Source organism: Epinephelus moara, chromosome 6, assembly GCF_006386435.1.
Source record: "Epinephelus moara isolate mb chromosome 6, YSFRI_EMoa_1.0, whole genome shotgun sequence".
In the NCBI taxonomy this organism is placed as follows: Eukaryota; Metazoa; Chordata; class Actinopteri; order Perciformes; family Serranidae; genus Epinephelus; species Epinephelus moara.
In genome coordinates, this window is record NC_065511.1 from 31766633 (window position 1) to 31786980 (window position 20348).

At 42.4% G+C, this 20348-nt stretch overlaps 2 protein-coding genes across 3 annotated transcripts in view; both read right to left on the minus strand.

Moving 5' to 3' along the window:
• Window positions 1-1815: 1815 nt before the first annotated feature.
• clk2b (CDC-like kinase 2b) lies at window positions 1816-10605 on the minus strand. 2 transcript variants are annotated; one of them, XM_050047813.1, is made up of 11 exons: window positions 10509-10605; window positions 8140-8230; window positions 7996-8062; window positions 7795-7911; window positions 7558-7724; window positions 7138-7232; window positions 4667-4796; window positions 4493-4575; window positions 4328-4407; window positions 4152-4242; window positions 1816-4072 (listed from the first exon to the last, which is right to left on the minus strand). In XM_050047813.1, the coding sequence occupies exons 1-11, from the start codon at window positions 10572-10574 to the stop codon at window positions 3890-3892; spliced, it is 1170 nt and encodes a 389-aa protein (XP_049903770.1). In that variant the 5' UTR covers window positions 10575-10605; the 3' UTR covers window positions 1816-3889. The 2 variants fall into 2 exon arrangements, with proteins under 2 accessions (XP_049903770.1, XP_049903772.1); XM_050047815.1 differs by having other exon boundaries at window positions 7795-7926.
• A 675-nt stretch (window positions 10606-11280) lies between these two features.
• LOC126392429 (meiotic recombination protein REC8 homolog) overlaps window positions 11281-20348 on the minus strand; it is a 12582-nt gene continuing 3514 nt past the window's right edge. Inside the window, exons 5-17 of the mRNA XM_050047812.1 lie at window positions 20008-20128; window positions 19837-19918; window positions 17453-17520; window positions 17273-17351; window positions 17064-17187; window positions 16803-16980; window positions 14937-15150; window positions 14415-14620; window positions 14247-14286; window positions 13905-13992; window positions 13739-13828; window positions 13519-13628; window positions 11281-11773 (exon numbers count right to left, since the gene is read on the minus strand). Coding sequence (XP_049903769.1) covers window positions 11670-11773; window positions 13519-13628; window positions 13739-13828; window positions 13905-13992; window positions 14247-14286; window positions 14415-14620; window positions 14937-15150; window positions 16803-16980; window positions 17064-17187; window positions 17273-17351; window positions 17453-17520; window positions 19837-19918; window positions 20008-20128 — 1504 coding nt within the window. The 3' untranslated portion in view covers window positions 11281-11669. The remainder of the gene's footprint in view (window positions 11774-13518; window positions 13629-13738; window positions 13829-13904; window positions 13993-14246; window positions 14287-14414; window positions 14621-14936; window positions 15151-16802; window positions 16981-17063; window positions 17188-17272; window positions 17352-17452; window positions 17521-19836; window positions 19919-20007; window positions 20129-20348) is intronic.

Below are 20348 nucleotides of genomic sequence, written 5' to 3' on the forward strand. Positions count from 1 at the left end.
ACTCTATCGTGTGTGTGAACCAGAGCTTCCATGCAAGCCCACCAAAAAGAGCCACTTAAGGGATTCTCATGTGCATCAGTGTCCAACATGTGACAGCTCAGTCACTGACACCAGCATATTAACACACACACACACGCATGCACGCACACACACAAGTGCACATGCTCATGCATGACCTCACGAGAGGCTTCTGCACAAACAAAGGTTATGCTAAATATTAATGGCATACTTAGAATTCCAAGTATACATCTCATCATAACACATTAGCATAATGCCCCAAATACATAAAAACATGAGAAATCAATGCTTTAAATAACACCGATACAGCCATCAGGGGATTTAATCTTTTCTAGATATTTATCTGAATGGATCTCTGATCACACTATCTGGGGGAATTTAAAGGGACTCTTCAAATCTAGAGACACCTGGAACCTGCAGCCTGCACCACCAGACAGACGCAGCAAGAGGGACAAAATTTTTCCATCTAAGACATCACAGTCCTGTCTTTTCTGTAATCCCTGGTCATATTATTTTTTATTGCAGACAAATACCAAAGCTGGACACAGCATACCGTTCAGCCGTGCTGCCAATTTGCCTCATTGGCCAAATGAAGTCCTGCAGCAAAGAAATCCCCTGTGGTGCTGGGTGAGCAAGTTTTATTCAAATGACTATCTTGGAGTTCTGTAACCAGTTCTTATAACACAACCATGTGTCATTTGCACATTTCATTCCACACGTTATAATTCTAATTTACAGATAACGAATGAGAGTAAATTAGAAAAATAATTATGATTATTTCTAGGTCTGTTGCAGTGAATAGTACGATGATTATTAAGAAAGTTTTGGCACATACACAAGCTCCACGCACCTCTTGGTCCAAGGCTGGTACACATGCTGGCAGTGTGCACCGCAGGAGGGCGTCTCAGCCTCTTACACCACCTGATTAAGCTCTTTCAGTGATGGCCTCAGGCTCCTGGTCGCCTTAACTTGGTGTGCCTTTAGTTCTGCGGTTGCTTCAACCCGTGCGAACCAGCCTGCAGGTCTAACTGCTGTGATGATTTTAAATAAATTGGACAAAAAACGGAGTTTCATCCAGGGAACTAATAAATTACCTGTTTTAAATTCACCTGACTACTTCAGTAGTCTGTTTTTCCTGTCCTAAGATTTAAACACAGTAAAATTAAGTAAACATTTTGGTGACAAGTATAATCAGAAATAGCTGTAGACTTAATATAAAATGTTAAATCTTTGTTTAAAAAGAAAAATAAGGTTCTGCATTGAGACTAAAACAAGTAAATGGGACCTAATCTACGCACAAACACACAAAGTGATATAGATTTACTTTCATCAAGTCTCCATTCACACATAAAAATATCCCTTTTAAACCCAGCACCATTGATACATTCATTAACAGCCTATAATTACTTTAAGCATCACAAAGGAAGAAGATCATCTGCACACACTCACTAACACACACATACACGTACGCACAACCTCCCATACAAACACACACACACATCAGAAATAAGGTCTCATTCAGTCAAACACACATACGCTGACAATAAGTCTCTCTCGGCTCTGCCAAGGCTGAAGAGGAGAACTGGCAGGCGCACACACTCGCTCAGCCTTGTGACCGTGCTCTCTGCTGAGCTGCACTCCATCAATATGCCAGAGGACACTCTGCGAGTAAACAGAGGTTAAGTGAGAAGTGTGTGTGTGTCTGTGTGTATGTGACATGCAAAACACGAGAACAGAGCTGAGGGGACGACTTCAGAAGTCATTCCATACAAAATTTATTACAAAAACACACACATTTTTTTTTTTATTAAGTGACTGAGAGAATTAAACTAAAAGTACAGTTTTTAAAGGATCATTAGTTTTTGTATCTATTTGTCCTCTAAATTTTAGAGATACAGTTTTATTTTTTAACATTTTTAAGCGGACGTACATGTGATCAGTTCCTAAAAGACAATACCCAGTGGTTTTGCAGGTTTTAGCCCATTTACTTGCATTCATGTATATTTATATGACCAGCTAAGTATTTTTTTTACATTGGGGCTGCTGTGTTTTATTATTAAATGTTGCTAATTAATATTTTTATATTAACAATTAATCATATGGCTACATGTGAAAGGCGTCGCTCATAGTGATGAACACATAGAGAACTATCATGTGACTCCCCTTCGGCACCATGGAGATTTTAGTGTCTTTCAGCTCATTGTTTTGACTTTCTGGCCCAAAACTTAACTTTTAACCTAAATGTTTCACTTTCACCACTCTCATCAGCATCACTTTCAGCCGACTGTGCTGTCTGTAAAGCACCAAACGGCAGACAATGGTGAGCAAACAGTAATGGTGCATTTAGCATCTAATTAGTGAGATAGGCCTTGTTTAGACTGCCAGTCAAAATAAGTTTTTTGGCAAATCCAGATTGATTGTAAAAAGTCTGGACAGAACAAACAACACATTTTTTGCAGATGGGATCCAAAACACAATGACAGGTGCTTTGAAATTTAATTTCAACCAGATTTCTACAGCTGCATCCCGATACAGATCTGTCCAGTCCCAGTGTCTTTAGCATCACTCACAACGTGACTGCGTAGCTGACGTAGTGACTGACGCTGACAAATGGTCCCATCTGGAGCCAGTGTTTGATTTGTCCATTCTGGGCTACTATAGAAACAACATGGTGGACTCTGTGAAAGAGGACCTGCTCTGTACATAGATATAAACAGCCTATTCTAAGGCAACGAAAACACAGCAATTATTTTTTTCAAGTGATTACACACTTAAGAAAACACAGTTATAAATATAATATTCTATTTCTGCCAGCAGATGCCCCTAAATCCTAGACACTGGACCTTTAAAGATCTGATTTGAGAAACAAATCTGATTTGCCTGCAGTCTGAACATAGCCTTATTTCTCTCAGGAGCTGGTGCGGACCAAGAGTCCAAACCTACAGAGCCAAAAGGACTTTATGTTCATGAGGTGGCCAGAAACACGACTCCAAGTGAACGATAATTTTGCTCTGTATCTGCTGGGTGTGTAAATAGTCACCTGTTAACAAATCCACTATACCAGCTTAAAGATAATATCCACCTGAGACCCGAGCTTTCTTTAGCATGCATTTTTAATTGCTCTAGCTATTTGCTAAATTCTCAAAATTGGCTATTTGCTGCAGAATGACTGGATAGAGATGGCTGCCATCTTGTTTTTACATGGATTAGTGTATTGCCCTCTTACTACCACTAGATGGCACAAAAAAGTGTTCACGAACGAGTCTAAGTTGGAGCCCAACCCAAATTGTGATGTCCCCATACGAGGACAGAGTCTCAGGAGGACATATCTGATTTGTGCTCCAGCACCAAAAAAAAATCAGTTCATGTCAATCATGTTTATAAAAATTTCCTGTACACTGTAAATAAAACTGCCTTGACTTGCTTTACTCTATTTATATTGTTTTCTTTCCCACATACAACTAACTCGGCTGACTGAGGGTGTGATCGGTCATCTCATTATGTTCTTCCTTTGCTTCCTTCATGTCTGATTGACATGACTCATCTCAACACCATTCCACTGCGCTCATTAGGAACCTCGCTCCACATCACATCCATTTAAATCTGCAACTATTATTCTTCACTTTTCTCCACCACCCGGGTGGAGACTCCTCCAACTCACAGCATGACTACCCCATAAAACCGCTCTACTTCCCAAAGACTCCTCACATACAGTATATCTTTTCCTATTGTGCACACTATATCAAATAAATGTAGAACTTTTAAAGCCCTTTTAGTCTCTCCTGTTTGAAATATACATGATTTGTAGCAGAAACTAATACTTGCAAACACACTGGTATGGTCCTCATAAGGTCAAGTGTCTATTCAAGGGTCATCTGCTCATGTCACAGCTGTTCCTCCAGACTTTACTCCGTCCTGAGTGATGAAGAGGCAGGAAGAAGGGGTGACGCAGAACAGAGGAAAGAGAGATCCGTGTCGAAGGCTCGTACTCCAGCATCCTCTCCAGGAGGTAAAAAAAATGGTGGTGTTCTGTCCCATGTGATAACAAGTACTTCTAAAATAAAAAACAGAGGAGTGTCGTGTCATTTAAGGGAGTTCAAGTGTGTTGAAAGATTGCACCTGCTTCAGCTCACCCTCAGTGGTTTGCACTTGGCTTTCACATAACGTCCAGCCTTGGAGCACTCATTCCAGTCCAGACGCCCACGGTGGAAATACTTCTGCTTTCTGCAAAGAAAAAAAATATATATATATGTTTTGTCAAATAAATTGTTTGCATGCATGCTTGTGTAACAGAACAGGAGTGTGTCACCTGCTCCTCTGGATCATTCTCTGAGGAACTGGTCCCTGTATTCTCTCCATCATAGCAAGATGCTCCTTATTATCATGAGTCTAAAAGTGAAGATCACGTCAACGAGATCAAAACCATGAGACATACACCATGCTGTAATTTCACCAATAAACACACATATGTGACCTGAAACAGCGTGAAACCTTGGTAGTATTCGAACAGGATGCAGCCGATGCTCCACACATCACACGGGTGACTCCAACCCAACTCTGCGCCAGAGAGGAGAGACAAAACCTTCAACATGAATAAACAGCACTGACAGCTCCTGGTCACTCCCTGGTTTAAATCAACATCTCTTACCCAGTATGACCTCTGGAGCTCGGTAGTGACGTGTAGAGATGACGGTGGAGTGGTGTTCGTGGTCAAAGGTGGCGCTGCCAAAGTCAACAAGCCGAACTGTGGTGTCATTTATTCTCCGCTCACTGCACTTCTGAGGGAAGACAGAGAGTGAACAGGCCAGTAGTTCAGCCAGATGTGTTGCACTGGACTTATACGTAAAAGTGAAAGTCAGCACACAGAACTGTGAACACACACCTGGGGGCGTATCTTCGTACCCAAGGTTCTGCTGTAACATCCTCTAAATATGGCTCATTAAGGCTCATTAAGGAGACCTTTGAAAGGGTGTCATGCTCTCAGCAATGTTTTTCCCTTAGGTCAAAAAAGATGCATTTATCTTAAGTGTCACAACCCCCGCAAAATGACTCATCCCACTATCAAGATTCGATCCATTCAGTTCAATAACATTTTGAAAGTATAAAGGAGCCACAAGATTTATTTTATACCTATTCAAGTTAGCAGAGCGCTAAACATCTACGGAATTTCATACACCAGAAATAAAGCAATTTTGGCTTCATGCACCACTGAGCAACTTTCATAGGAACGAGCACCTCCAACGCTGTATCCAGGTCTCTTAATACATCCATGGTCCACTCTCCATGTGGAAATAAACGACTCATTCTAAGCTAATAAAAACACGATGATTCTTATTTTCAGGTGATTATACACTAATAGTGAATAGTTCCTACATAAACTGATCACAGCAAGATATTTATAATGAGTTATATTATATTCCATTTCTGTCAATAGACCCCCCCCAGTCTCAGAGCCCATCAGCTATCGGTCTAACTATGATAAGCTTCTGCGGGCAAGGGCTAATATTTTGGGCCTGTAGCCAGCAGATATCCGAGCTAAGACTTCCTCTTCAGTGTGCCGGTCATTTTGGTGAATCTCTTTCTCTGCATATAAATGCACATTAAATAAATAATTAATAAAAAGCATATATAAAGTCAAATTGTAGTCAGATAGCCAGTGAGTTCTGAGGTGGCATTTTGGCTATTGCGTTGCTCCTCTCTACACAGACTGTTTACCTACCTTGACCTATATTTCATATCTAAGACTGTTGTTTATATTTATCTATATTAATGGTTGTTAATAAGTTTGGGATAGTCATTGACAATTTCCTTTATCCAATGAGACATGAATATTGAGAGGTGGGTATGATTATATAAGTGTACACTTCTTCCTACTCCTTTTAAACATGTCTGTTGATGTTTTGTTCGTTTATGTTTTTATTTTTTATTTTTTATTTTGCTCAAAATAAAGTCATTCGTTCATTTATTCACATACATTTGCACTTCCTATACATCAACATACCTACTGGCTATGAATGACGACAGTAATGTTAGTTATTGTACGAGTCCCTGTACACAGTCTTTTCTAGTAAGATAATCATCTTATTCCAACAACGGGGAAGTTTGCAGTGTTACAGCAGCAAAGGGGATAGTGTAGCAACAAGAGGCATCAGCAAGATGTTATGGATATGTAAACAGTAAAATAAAAACCTCTGCTGCCTTTTTTCTCACTTTCCTTGTTCACTTTTCATGTGTATACTCCATCACAAGTAAATACAGCAGTGATTGAATTCAAAGGCCTGAGACACATTGTTGAAACCAGGCAAATAATCATCCATGGTATTGAAAATCTTTTAGACACTAAATTTTCTATAAACTACTCCACTATTCCTTTTGTACAGCACTTCAGTCAACATGAGTTGGTTTTAAATGTGCTTTATAAATAATTTAAGTTGAGCTGAGTTGAGGTTATTATATTCTCTCCAAATCTAACACATGTTTCAAATGTTGTTTTCCTGCAACAAGTGGCATCCCGTGATATCTCGTGATTTTTCAGAAATAAACTTCCGCTTAACAAGGCAGTAACAAACAAACCAATTAAAGTGAAATGTAAAGGGACACTTTAGACACTTATAATAACAATCTGAGCTACTCTGTGTCAAAACTAACCACATTTAATGGACAAGCAATGACGATGTTCAGTTGCCCCATTTGCTTCCATTACACCCTGTTGCTCTGCTGCCTGCTCACTCAATACTGGACCAATGTCAAAAACTGTTGTTCACATCAGTGTCTTTGACCAATTTACACGAGGAAATAGGGTCCAGGTTGAAAAATGCCTAAGTTATCCTTTAAGATACCGCTAAATCCTACACACTGCACCTTTACGTACAACAGGTCAAAGTTTAAACAGTACTGTAAATCTAAGTGTTTGTTTAAAAAAAACAAAAAAAACAAACACAACCTGGAGAAATACATGTATCTGTAAAGGGAACTCATGTGGGTGGTTCACAGGTTGTGCGGAGCGAAATTTGCATCCAAATAGGCAAACACAAAGCAAATCTCCCACTGCCTGCATTAATCCCCGCTCATTTCACATCCTGGTTTTCTTTCCCAGCCATCATGCCTGCAGTTGTTTACCTTTTCAGCGTTGTATATGAGGGAATAGTCTGAATTGACAAAGAGGATGTTCTCGGGCTTCAGGTCGGTGTGAGTCAGCTTGTTGTCATGGAGAACTGCAGTGGAGACAGAGGGAGGAGGGAAAGTAGATTTATCAGGAGAGAGCCAACGCCCTCGTCTGGTCGAGTTGTCTGTTGGTTAAACAGTCAGACATCATGATAGATTTGTGTGGGAAATAAAAGTGAAATATTCTATTTATCAGACATCCTGAAACATCTCCATCTCCAGGTACCAGTCGCCCTTTAAATATCTACCTGACTTGTTCGCTGCTGCATCACAGGGACAGCTGTTAATAATCTGCTTACTGTCATCATCACTGACATTGATCCAGACTTACAGGAGACAAAACGGTACAGTTATTGTGGTGCATGTTGGACTCACAGCTGACAGCGTGGCAGATCTGGTGAGCCATGTGTCGGATCTGGTTAATGGGATAAGGCAGGAAGCTGTTTGCTTTCAAGAAGTCAAAGGTGCTGAGAGACAGCAGCTCAAAAGAGATGCACACGTGGCCGTAGTAGTTAAACCAATCCAGCATCTGCACGCAGTGACTGACGGGGAAAGAAACACAGAGATGAAATGTAACAGACAGAAATAGAGTCAAAATCACAAACTACTCACTGTCTTTTGGCAGGATCTCTCTCGCTGATCTTCTTCAGGACGTTGATTTCCAGTTTGGCTGCTTCTCTGTATTTCTCCAAGTTCTTAATGATCTTCAGAGCGATCTGACCTCCTCCTCTGTGTGTTAGAAAACTGTGTTTAAAAGCTGTAAACACATGCTGCATATCAGTCCAACTTTAATTTTATGATGAAGTAAATTACCTGCTGTGGTCCAAACATTGCACCACCTTCCCAAAAGTCCCCTCACCTAATGTGTCGACTATCTCATCTGTGAGACAGATTGAGGTGAAATTAAAGCTGGAGCATTTTTGACGGCGGCTGCCAACTCACCGAACTGATACCTACATCTGTCTTCGAGGACGTCCCCACTTTTGTAGATCAGGTGGCCATTCTCAGTGTCCCTCTCATTGTCGGCTGCAGCCTTGGGGCTGCTCCGCTGGAAACAAAGTCAAATTTATGACAGGTGGTGCAAATAAAGAAAAACCTGCGTCTGTGTGTCTTCACTGTCCAACAAAAGACGGAGACAGAAAGAGTGACATCTGACCTCTTGGTTTGAAAGGGTAGAGGTCATCTGGGAGCTAAAACTGATGCCTTCAACTTACATACAGACAAGCATCTGCATTAAGGGGTCTTAATTTCATGTATTTTTTTTTGAAAGGGACAGTTCACTCAAAAACCAAAATACATATTGTTCCTCTTACCTGTAGTGCTATTTATCAGTCTAGATTGTTCTGGTGTGAATTGTCAAGCATTGGAGATACCAACCGTAGAGATGTCTGCCTTCTCTCGAATACAACAAAACTTGAAGCGCCAAAAATATACATTTGAAAATCTCAACAGCAATGTGTCTTTCCAGAAATCATGACCTGGCTACTCAAGATAATCCACAGACCTTGTTGTGATCAGTTTCACGTAGGAACTAATTTTTTTTCTACCAAACTACACCCGAAAACTGTATCACTGCTCAGAAGGAAGAATGCATCTACTGCTAGCTCACCTAGCACCACTGAGCTCAGCTGAGAAGGACGCCATGTTTACGTCCCCTAGCTGTCATACGCACAAGCCTCTTGTCCATGAGTAGATGCATGCTTCCTTCTGTACGTTGTTACAGTTGGCAGGTGTAGAAAGAAAATAGTCCTGACATGAAACTGCTCACAACAAGGTCTGTGGATTATCTTCAGTAACTGGGTCATGATTTCTGGAAAGAGACATTGCTGTCAACACATTCTCACTCCGACCTCGACACATATTGACGTTTGGTCATGACATCCACATACGATGTGCAAGGTACCCTGGGTGTGTTGGTTGTTGATGTGCTGGGATACTGTGTGAAGTTCTGCATGTTACATGCATTGTCTTCTTTCAAAATACACTGTTAACGTACAGTCTCTTTCAAAATAAACGCACTACATCGGTACAACACAGCAAATTGGCGTTTTTTTTTTTCCTTCACCAACAAACACACGTGCTTGGGTTTAGGAGAAAAGAACAGGGTTTGGCTGTAGAATCTTACAGGACGTGAACACCACTCTCTTGGGTGAAAGTCAATGTCTGCTGGACCCATCCACCACCCCTCTCACCCGCTCCAGACGGACTTTCGCTGCATTGACTTTTGTCCTTGTTCTACCGCGTTTCCCAGTGACACTGCTGGGCACCATTTAACTATAACGGCAACTGGTCGCATATCATGCTGACGTTAAAGGACGCCTTTTTTCATTGGTTTCTGACACCGCAAGTCACTGCCAAGTCGCTGGATTTCAACGACTTCGGAGTGAGACCGGGCTCGTGAAGTCTGATGAGCACATTCACGCTCTCCAGAGGATGAACCCTTTCCAGTTTGGGTTTTAAATTCTGTAGCACCATCCCTAGGACATTTTTAAGCTTTGGCTTCACTAGCAGAGGCTTCTGAGAACAGCCACAACACTAACATGCTGTTAATTCTGTCCAACACTTTTATACTGAGGGACGTAATATGTATCACAGCTCACAGGGGCTAATAGCAAGGCTTTAATGGGCAGATCGTACAGGATGTGAACACAGCTCTCTTGGGTGAAAGTTGAAAGTTTGTTGGACTACGGAGTGAAACTTGCTGTTCAGTTTATCAAATGTATATTTTTGTGCCATCTAGTTCCATTATATTGGAGAGAAGGCAGACATCTCTACAGCTGATATCTCCAACACTGCAACTCACACCAAAATAATCTAGACTGATAAATAGCACTACAGGTAAGAGGACAAAGATGTATTTTTGATTGGTTGGGTGGTTTGATGGGCGAACTGTCCCTTTAAAGCTGCAGACTCTAAATGCAACTGTGGTCAAATAAAACCCTCCAGAATGCCACCTCATGCATTAAACGTTGATCATAACGACCTGAGTTCGTTCTAAATGAGGTTAATAAGAAATGTCAAATGACTTCTGGCCTCTTTGGAGGAGCTGAGGCTCTATTTCCATCCACATTCTGAGACTGTTATTAATATCAGAAGCCCAGCATGTGCTGAGGAGACGCTTACTGCAGGACACGGGCCACGAAATAGACCCTGCACATAAAGCCAGTGACACAGCATGTAAACACAGTCTGCACGTGATCTGTGGAGCACAGGGACTCACAGCACAGATGATTTCAGGTCAAAAGTCAACCATGATGCAGAAGTGACAGAATCATTGGCAGAACAAAATAGAAGCAAACGCATTCACAGGAAATTGAGGTACTCACAGAGAGGCAGAGACCAATACAGTCCAGGAAACCCTTAAACAGAGAGTACATCTCTGTCTTGCCCATTACGCTGAAGTGCAGAGCTACTCAGAGATGAGAAGAGCTTGAGTTGAAAGGAAGGGGGATGGAGAGGGGGTGTAGTAAGGTGAAGAAAAGAGGCAGGTGAAGCAAAAGCAGAGAAAGTAGTCGACCAGTAGTTGGGGAGAGAAAAAGCACAAAAGGACGGGACGATACAAATTAAAGCAAAGACAAACTAGAGGACATGGAGTTGTGACCGACTAAAATATAGCCTGCGATGTTGTCAGCGGATACAGATTCAAAAATGAGACACACAGCTACCTACAAAGCAACCAGAGGAAAAAATAAAGAAGAAAAGTAAAAATCAAACACGAGTGTACAAGAAAGCTGAGGTGCAAGACAAAAACAGAAAGCGACAGACAGAAATGAGACAGAGACGGAGGACAGACAGAGAGGGTGAGAAAGAGAGAGCTGAGACAGACGCTAATAATAAACTTTGGTCACAGCCCCCTGAGAAAGTCTCCAGAGGAGAATCAAGATGTGTTCGGGGGGGAGGAGAGATCCAGTTTCACTCAACTTACTTACTCTTCTCCTTGCACCTCCTTAACCCCCACAATATGTTTTGCCACACCTGTCGTGCTCCACGTGCTGCACATACCTCTCAATATAAAGCGTGTGCTCTCTTCACAGAAATAACTGACGGAGCTCTTATTAAGCTTTTATTTTGTAGTTCATGTTCAAAGGGAGGCAAAGCTTGAACAGAGAGGTGCACTTTTGTTTTAGTGCTGAACATCATGAGGTAACGTTTTTAAAAATATGATAAAATATAACAATAAAAAAGTTAGGATACTCATTTTGGTCACAGTAGCAAAAGGAACCAATGATTTGATTTTTGAATCATATAAAACAACAGTTTTAAAAACAAAACTAACTTCACGTCAACAAGACACACCAGGAAAAAATCTCATGAAGTGATTTGAAGAACACATTTGAATTTTATGAATATTTTGTGTGAATGATGTTTAAATCTATTTTTTTCTCACTGAGAAACAAACAGGAAACCTCAGAAACAGAGAAATAAGTCTCTATCCGACTGAACAGTGACGTTTGTTCTGGAGGCTCATTGGGACTCAAGTGACCGTGTCACAAAGTCTGATGCACCTCTTCGTAGCTGGGTCCAGGTGATATCCATATGTCCCCAAAAGGCTCGTCCTGCTCCGCCCGTATTTTCCTGGTTGACAAAGTCCCTGCAGAAAAGACACAAATATCAAAAATAATCACAGTAATAAATGCTAGCATTGTACATTTCTGCAAACCCCAGATACGATAAATATGTGCATTATTATGTAGCGGATACGTTGAAACATTACGTTTCTTTACACTTCAACAACACTGTGGTAAACATGTGGTCAGACTTAGCCACAAAAACTATTTTGTTATGGTGAGAGGAAGATAATGTTTGGGCTTAAAAAACACGCTTTTAGTGGCACAATCATGGCTGAAGAAGCCGGTAAAAAAACAACCGCTGACTGTGGCACTATCCCAGCAGGAAACGCAGTGATGTCTCAGAAAGAAACAACCACTCTGCAAGGCACTATCTTGGCCGGAAAAACTTGCAATGTGTAGCTAAAAAACACCCAGCGGATACATTGAAACCTAATTTGTGGTCAGATTTAGTCACAAAAGTCACTTCATTATGATGAGAAGAAAATCATGTTTGGGATTAAAAAACCCAGTTTTGGTGGCACAATCACAGCTCAAGAAGCTGTCAATGTCTCAGTGAAAACAACTGTTTTTTGTAGCACTATCTTAGCAGGGAAGGCAGCAAAATCTTGGTAAATACCTACACAGCAATGTCATGGTACATAACAACAGCTCTTTGTAGCACAATTTTGGCAGGAAATGCAGCAATGTCTCAGAAAGAAACACAACCACTTTTCGAGGCACTATCTTGGCCAGAAACGCAGCAATGTCTTGGTAAAAAACAACAGGTCTTTGTGACACCATCCCCACTGGAAAAAACGCAATGTGTAGCATTGAAACTTTACGTTTCTCTCCACTTCAACAATGCTGTGGTTAACATGCGGTCAAGATTTAGCCACAAAAACCAATTTGTTATGGTGAGAAGCAGATCATGTTTGGGCTCAAGAAAACCTGGTTTTGGTGGCACAATCACGGCTCAAGAAGCCATCAATGTCTCAGGAAAAGACAAATGTTTTTCGTGGCACTATCCCGGCAGGAAATGCAGTGATGTCTCGGTAAACTACAACCGCTTTTTGTGGCACTATCTTGTCAGGGAACGCAGCGATGTCTTGGTAAAAAACAACTGCTCTTTGTGGCACCATCCCACTGGAAAAACACAAACATGTTGCAAAAAAACACCCACATTTGGTGGCCAAGAAGTGACTGGAAACACAGCAATGACTCACTAAAAAACAACCGGTTTTGTTGTTTGTTGGTCTCAAACAGTGGTCTGCAGCTTGGCAGGCGTCTCACCCACGTGTCACCCCTCCACCTCCCAGTGACAAAGTCAGCTCATATATGTGTTGATATGGTATATATGAAACATACAAATGTAGCATGTATGTAGTTTAAAAAATATATATATGGTGCATAGATTTTCTTTTGGTGACAGGGCTGCAAACACTGAGTTTAAAACATCTACTTACTGAAAAATGAAACACTAAATTTTCAGTGTGATAATGATGATGAGCTGAACACAAAAGTCAGGATAAGAGCAAATTAAAAAGCATAAAGCTTTTTACTAGGGTTAAATATGTTTGAGTTATCTGTATTCTAAATCAAATTATTTCACTATGAAGTATTGTAAACGAGCGCTTGGTGTGTTAATGGTCCCTCAGCTCACACCACCTCATTATTAAAGCTTCCACTCAGTATTTTCAAAGAACTGACTCAGGCTTATGGATTACAGAGCTTCTTCCCGTGTTGATGCTGTAACATTAACAACATTTCAACATGAGTAATGCCTCACCCAGGAGCCTCTGAAAAATGTTGCTGACAGTTCGGCGGTCGACCTCTGGTGGCAGAAGAGACAGAAACAGCACAGGTGCCTCTTCATGCTCGGGAAAATCCAGCAGCAGCCTAAACACACACGACAACATGAGCACATAATCGTATTCTTATCTCCAAACACAAAGACCGGGAAAAATAAACTGCTGGTTAGGATTTGGTGTTGCATTCACTGTCATTACCCAGGAGACTCTGCTGGAGATCGCTCCGGCAACTCGTCCACCACCTCTGGGATGTCCTGCAGTACAGACACAGACCTGGAGACAGTGGACCTGCCAACACACACATGTGCACATAAGCATGGCTGCACACACACACACACCTCACATATCTTTCTGTGCCACCTACCCTTCTTTCTCAGATGGTTGGAGGGGGGAGATGATCTCTCGAGACAGCGCTCTTTGGTCAGAGCCCTCCAGCGGCAGTGAGCCATGATCTGAACACACACACATTTTGGGACATCATGCAGGCTAATATTGGTTCCCTGGAGGCTTGCTCTAACCCTTAACCATAACTGATACATGCCTAACCCTGACCTCTGACCTCAGCTCAACCCCAGGGGAAGACAGAAACCACTTTAGCTCGTGCTGAAAGCAGTGGAGACACATTCCACCCCCCAGTTAAACACAAAGTAGCTGTCACCGGTCAGCTGGTTTAAATCCAGTCTCATGTTTTTAACACAAGCTTTACCTGAAATCTCAAACATCAGTTCTGCCTCATCTCTGGGGGCCTGCAGTCGCACACAGACACACACAATCAGTTATTCATCTTGTGACATTTCCCACAGTCTCCCCGCACAAGAAAGCCTCACAGTCATCCACCCCAGAGTCCCACAAACAAACAAACGTCCTCCCACACCTCCCTGGGGAGCTCCAGACTCTCCTCCTCTCTTGCCGCTGCCTCAGCCGCCTCGGCCACCTCAGCCGCCTCGACCATCTCGCGCTCTCTTTCCTTTTCAGAGTCGGTGGACTCGGGCCCTCTCTCCCCAACCTGCAGGTCCGAGCCCGAGACAGGCGTGACGGTCGCAGCCCGTCCCCATAGAAACAGCACCTCCTCAGGCAAGACTGCAGGGTCAAAAATAGCCTTGTGGATTATTTTTGAAAAGGTTACTCAAGTCACGTCTTTCAAAATAGCAGTGGGTGCAGATGAGTGTGAGAAGTCTGAGGGAAAAAATGAAACACTTCAGAGACGTCGCCATACACAGCCTGTCTTCATTCACATTCACAGATTGCTGGATTGTTTTATGGTGTGAATAAAAATGTTTAACGTTTAACGAGTCTCTTTTATTGGAAACATGGTTGTAAGGAGCATCAGTGTAAAATGAGATTTATATTTGAGGGTGCATTGCCGTATGCTTTTCATCACAGGTGTGTTACTGACAGGTGCACGGGTTGTTGAAGAGCTCAGTGGCAGTAGGCATCCTGTGAGATGAAGGGGGCGGGAGAACTACAGGTCTGGTCTCAGCCAGGGGGTCGTCGATCTGCTGCTGCAGCACCTTCTGAGAGATCTGTGTCTCCGGGTCAAAGAAGATCAGCTGCCTCTTCCTCCTCCTCCTCCTCCTCCTCCTGGTCTCCACCTCTGGAGCAGGCACATCCTGGGTATGGAAGAGAAGTGGGAAGTCAATTTACCCGAACTGTCCTCCAGCTGTCAGATGTAGTTTGGATCGCTCTTTATCATAAGAACAACTTTTTGTTTGCTAGGTTGTGATTAAATTTTCTTTTTACTCAACTCTTTCTTTCATCAGGAAAAACTCTCCAAGAGACCTTTTAACCACTGGACCAAAATCTATTTTACAACAATCTATTAACAGTAGTGGAAAGTAACAAAGTAGATTGACTCAAGTTTTGTGCTTCAGATCAAAATCGGTGCATCCCTATGTAATCTGGAAGTTAATTTGTACATTCTATTATTATTTTACAATGTTTACATTATTTTATTGTTTACTCTTCTGAACAGGATAATTTGTCATTTTTGATGTGCTTTACTTGAGGATTTCCATTTTCTACTAGTTTGTACTTCTGCTCCACAGTTCTAGCTCCACAATTATCAGCTGCAACATCACAGTGACGAACACACAAATGCATCTTTTATTACAATGCAGTAATATTTATTATTGTTTTATTTATTATTATTATATTATTTCTACCAACCTACACTTGGAAACTGTTATCCGCATGCAGAAGGAGGCGCGCATCTACTAATGGAAGAGAGGCTCATGCTCATTAATGGCATCCTCCTCGGCTGAGCTGTAACGTTAGCTAGCTCAGTGGTGCTACCTGAGCTAGCAATGGATGTACGCTTCCTTCTGCACGGTGTTACAGTTGGCGGGTGTAGTTTGGTGGTAAGAAAATGGTTCCTACATGAAACTGCTCACAGCAAGGTCTGTGGATTATCTTGAGTAACCAGGTCATGATTTCTGGAAAGAGACATTGCTGTTGAGTTTTCAAATGTACTGTTTTGCAGCTTTTAGCACCACAAGCTTTAGTTAGTAGAAGGAAGTGTGCATCTACTCATGGACGAGAGGCTTGTGCTCATGACAGCATGAGATGTAAACATTAATGGTGTCCTCCTCGGCTGAGCTGTAATGTTAGTTAGCTCAGTGGTGCTATGTGAGCTAGCAGTAGATGCACACTTCCTTCTGCGCAGTGATACAGTTGGCGGGTGTAGTTTGGTGGAAAATAAATTAGTTCCCATGTGAATCTGCTCACAACAAGGTCTGTGGATTATCTTAAGTAAGCGGGTCATGATTTCTGGAAAGAGACATTGCTGCTGAGTTTTTCAAAAGTATTTTTTGGCGCTTTGAGCACCACATGCTGAGTGCCATCTAGTTCCATTATACTGAAGAGAAGGCAGACATCTCTACAGCCGATATCTCCAACACTGTGCAACTCACACCAAAACAATCTGGACTGATAAATAGCACTACAGGTAAGAAGAGAAAAATGTATTTTGGGTTGTACTGTCCCTTTAAGTATATGTTGAGTAGTATTACATGTTACAAAGTATTTCCATACTGTGGAATCACTACTTCTACTTAAGTAAAAGATCCTAGTACTTCTTCCACCACTGTGTATTTTGTGTGTACAAGCTAGATGGACTAATGTGAATTATTTTCAACATTTCTAACTGCAGATGTGGCAGGTGATTAGAGAGTGAGCCTCCTGCTGCTTTATCAGTGTGAAATTGATTTAAAAGAAATGTTTGTGCTTGCACATCAGTTTGAAGAAAAACCACAAACACTGGCACCTCTGCCTGCGGAGCCCGTCGCCGCCGTTCCTCTGCTTCAGATGGCGGCGAGGGGGGGGCGGGCATAGAGACGGGGGTGAGCTGGTCTGAGGGGGGTCCAGGCTTCTCCACAGACATGCCCGGCTCCTCCTGAGGCAACAACATGGCGTCCTCACTGGACAGAGCGGTGGGCTGTAGTCTGACACAGGAAGAGACACAGTCAGTGTGCGCTTGTTTGGGTCTGTGTGTGCAGATGTTTCCATGCACATCTGTATAATTTACTCAATAGTGGATCCTGTGACATCTTTTGTTCTGTCTTTCTCCAGGTCTTCCGCTCCTTCCCCCCTTTCCATCTCTATGTCCTGCTCTCCTGGTGCCACTTCTTCTCTCGGCAGCTCCAAATCACCTGTTAGCAAAAAGGTTAAAGGAAGAAAACACATGTCTATCTTGTTTTCTCACGAGAAAAAGCAGCTGCATGTTTTGCCAAGCACCTTCTGGAAAGTGATCTGTCTGGGCCATGAGCAAATCAATAGTGTCTGGATGATGATCGACAAGCTCCTCTCCCTCATACTAGCAGTGAGAAGAAAGAAAAGAGGAAACAGATGTAAGTGGAGACCAGCAGGAAACAAAAATATGTACGTCTTTGCATGAGCTTCTTTTGACAGCTGTACCTCTGCGACAGGGATGGCGAGAGGCTCAGTCTCTCTCAGAGTGATGGTGTCTGGAGATGCAGTTACGTCTGAGGGATGACATTAATAAAAAAGCAAAGAGAAGCCGTCATGATTTCAACAGCTACATAAAAACCAGCGGGAGAGGACCCAACTAATCAAGCTGCAATTAAAGTGCTCTCTTCTGCCGGGTGACATGCAGCTATACAACACTTCCTGACACCTCTCAGCCAATTAGGAGGATGTTGTTGAAGGCAGCGCGCTCTGCCCTGACCCGCAGTATCTCTCGGCTCGGTCTATTTCTGTGACCTGCTGGTATTTCTGTGCTCTGTGTGTCTCTGCATTCAGTCTGACACACTGTACGTTTCTGAGCATGTTTTTGTGTTTCAGCTGACGTTTAATTAACGCTGATAATCATATAATGATGCAATTAGCATGTCAAACATACTTGCTGTAATCATTCATCTGGTCATACTGGCAGTGCTGTTGTTCTCGGGTTAGTCTCAGTCTCAGAATCAACAGCATTATTACTCAGTCTTGAGGACTTGGTATTTTGAACGTGCTGCAATGGACTAAGAATGTCTGATTCAGGAAGTTGAAATGAAGAGTTATCGACACAACAACCCCTTATTTAACACACAAAAAAAGACAAGTGTAAATAAGGGGGCAGGTGGCTGTAGGGAGATCACCAGGGAGCTGAATGATTCTGGAAAATGACCCTCGCTAATGACAATCTACTTGCTGTTGGCTATATTAAATGTTCTTTCCAGTAAACATCACATTATAAAATGTGTGTTTTCTGTTTAAAAAGTACAGACGTAGAAAGATAGCAAGTCCTTGACCATATTTAAAGTGGTTACATCTCAGTGCACCTGCCACTTGACATGTTAGAGGAGATGCACAGCCAGCACACTGTCAGGACTGTGATTTTGGCAGACTTTTCTCATGGTGCACTTATACATACAGAGTCGTGGAGTGAGTTACTGCCCCAAGTAGTTCAAGTATCCCAGGGTCTTGTTTAGAGTGAGGGCAGACTGGCGTCTGCAGTGATGTGTGCACTGTGCCAGACTGTCGGGGTGAGAAGGGAGCTGAGCCGGAAGGCAAAGCTTTTGACTTACTTGTCCATTTACATCCCAACCCTCACCTAAGGTCATGAGCTCTGGGCAGTGACCGAAAGAATGAGATTGCTGATACAAGCAGTGGAAATGAGTTTCCTCCGTGGGGTGGCTGAGGTCAGCCTTAGAGAAAAGGTGAGGAACTCAGACATCCGGAAGGAGCTCGGAGTAGAGCTGCTGCTCCTTCGCGTTGAAAGGGGTCAGTTGAGGTGGTTCGTCTGGACGTCTGGAATACTTTGCTCAGCCTGCTGCCCTCGCGACCTGGCTTTGGATAAGTGGTTGAAAATGGATGGATGGACATACATACAGTGTGTCAGTAAAGGAGCTGAACGAAGAGGAACCTTCATTTGTTTTCTGTGGATCTGTTTTATGGGAATGTGGATCTCTCAGATCAATTTGAGGGCTGCCTATTGCTTGGGACTCGCACTGGTCTGGTCTTGGCCATGACTTGGTCTCAGTTTAGGTGTTCTTGACTAGAACACTGCTTACTAGACATTAAAGAGGAAATGGACACGCTTGTTTAGACTGGTTCCCTATAATCTTCGCTTTCACTATGCAAGTCTGTCTGCCATCAACTACGTTCTCCCAGAAACACGAAGGCTCCATTTACGGTACAAAGGAAGTGCGTTAACCACTGTGCAACCAAAACAGGAAGATGACAGCACTTTTGTTTTCCTTGGTAGCTATCGTCAGCTATCAAATAGAATCAGTGAAAGTTCTTTTCTATCCCCAGTAGTGAAAATGGTGGACAGTGGAACAACCAAGGAACTGTGGAAACTGTGACAGTTGCTCGTCTTTGGAGAAACAGAAAGCGATCCAGTTGTCTTGGCAACAGTGGCATCAACAATAATACAACTTGCAAACACAAAAGTATCTATTTCCACTTTAAAAAGATCTTTTCTCAACATGTTTTGAGTGAAAGTGAGAGGGGATGAAAAACAGTCCTCCCTCTGTGCAAATATATATTCAGAGGTTTATCTGAAATTGTAAGAACGCCTAATTATTAATCAGCTTGATGTACATTTTGCTTCACTTAAAGTCTTTGAATTGTATGAATGAATTATAGTATTGTGTTATTAATTCAAGAAATCTCAAGTTAACCCTCATTCAGTAATAATTCTCTCTGGACATTTTATTACATTCATTATCTGGCGGTTCATTTATTATTTCAAGTTACTTTCAACAGTAAATTTTATTTTCTGCTGCTGCAATCACCCAATGCCCTGAAGACACCATTATTTAATGTCATTACAGCACATTGAGTCATCTTACCGCTCGCTCCTGCAGCGGCAGCAGTTGGAGGAGTCAGCTCAGGATGCTCAGGAGAGGCTCCCCTCAGATACTCCTGACCCATCTGAGAAACACAGACAAGTACACTCATTTATTTACATGATTTCCAGCTTTATCTTTGCTTTCAAGTGTCTTATGTGGGTATTCGGGTACCTGTATCAGTGTGTTGGGGCTGGGCATGGCTTCCTGCATGCTCATCACTCCGAATAAAGGGTCAGGAGCTCCCTCTGCCTCCTCCAGGAGAGACAGGGCATCAGGGAAGTCCAGAGCGTGTCTGAGAGACAACAGGAGGCCCAGCAGCAGGAAACAGGAGTTAATTTGTGTCAAAGGTTTAGCTGTGTTTTTCTCTTTTTCGATATTTAGAGTGGGAGTAAATAAGCAAGGGGTCTGGGGGTCGTCCCATAATAAACGTGGAGCATCAAGCACTTCATTTCAATCAATCAATCAATCAATTTTATTTATAAAGCCCAATATCACAAATCACAATTTGCCTC

What these genes read in the sequence shown, in the direction of transcription:
- clk2b (XM_050047815.1), bottom strand. Translation starts at nt 10,574, where the DNA reads ATGGGCAAGACAGAGATGTACTCTCTGTTTAAGGGTTTCCTGGACTGT. An exon ending in AGAGATCCTGCCAAAAGACA is followed by an intron (nt 7,725 to 7,794) that starts GTGAGTAGTTTG and finishes TTTCCCCGTCAG; the next exon opens with TCACTGCGTGCAGATGCTGG. An exon ending in GATCTGCCACGCTGTCAGCT is followed by an intron (nt 7,233 to 7,557) that starts GTGAGTCCAACA and finishes TCTCCACTGCAG; the next exon opens with TTCTCCATGACAACAAGCTG.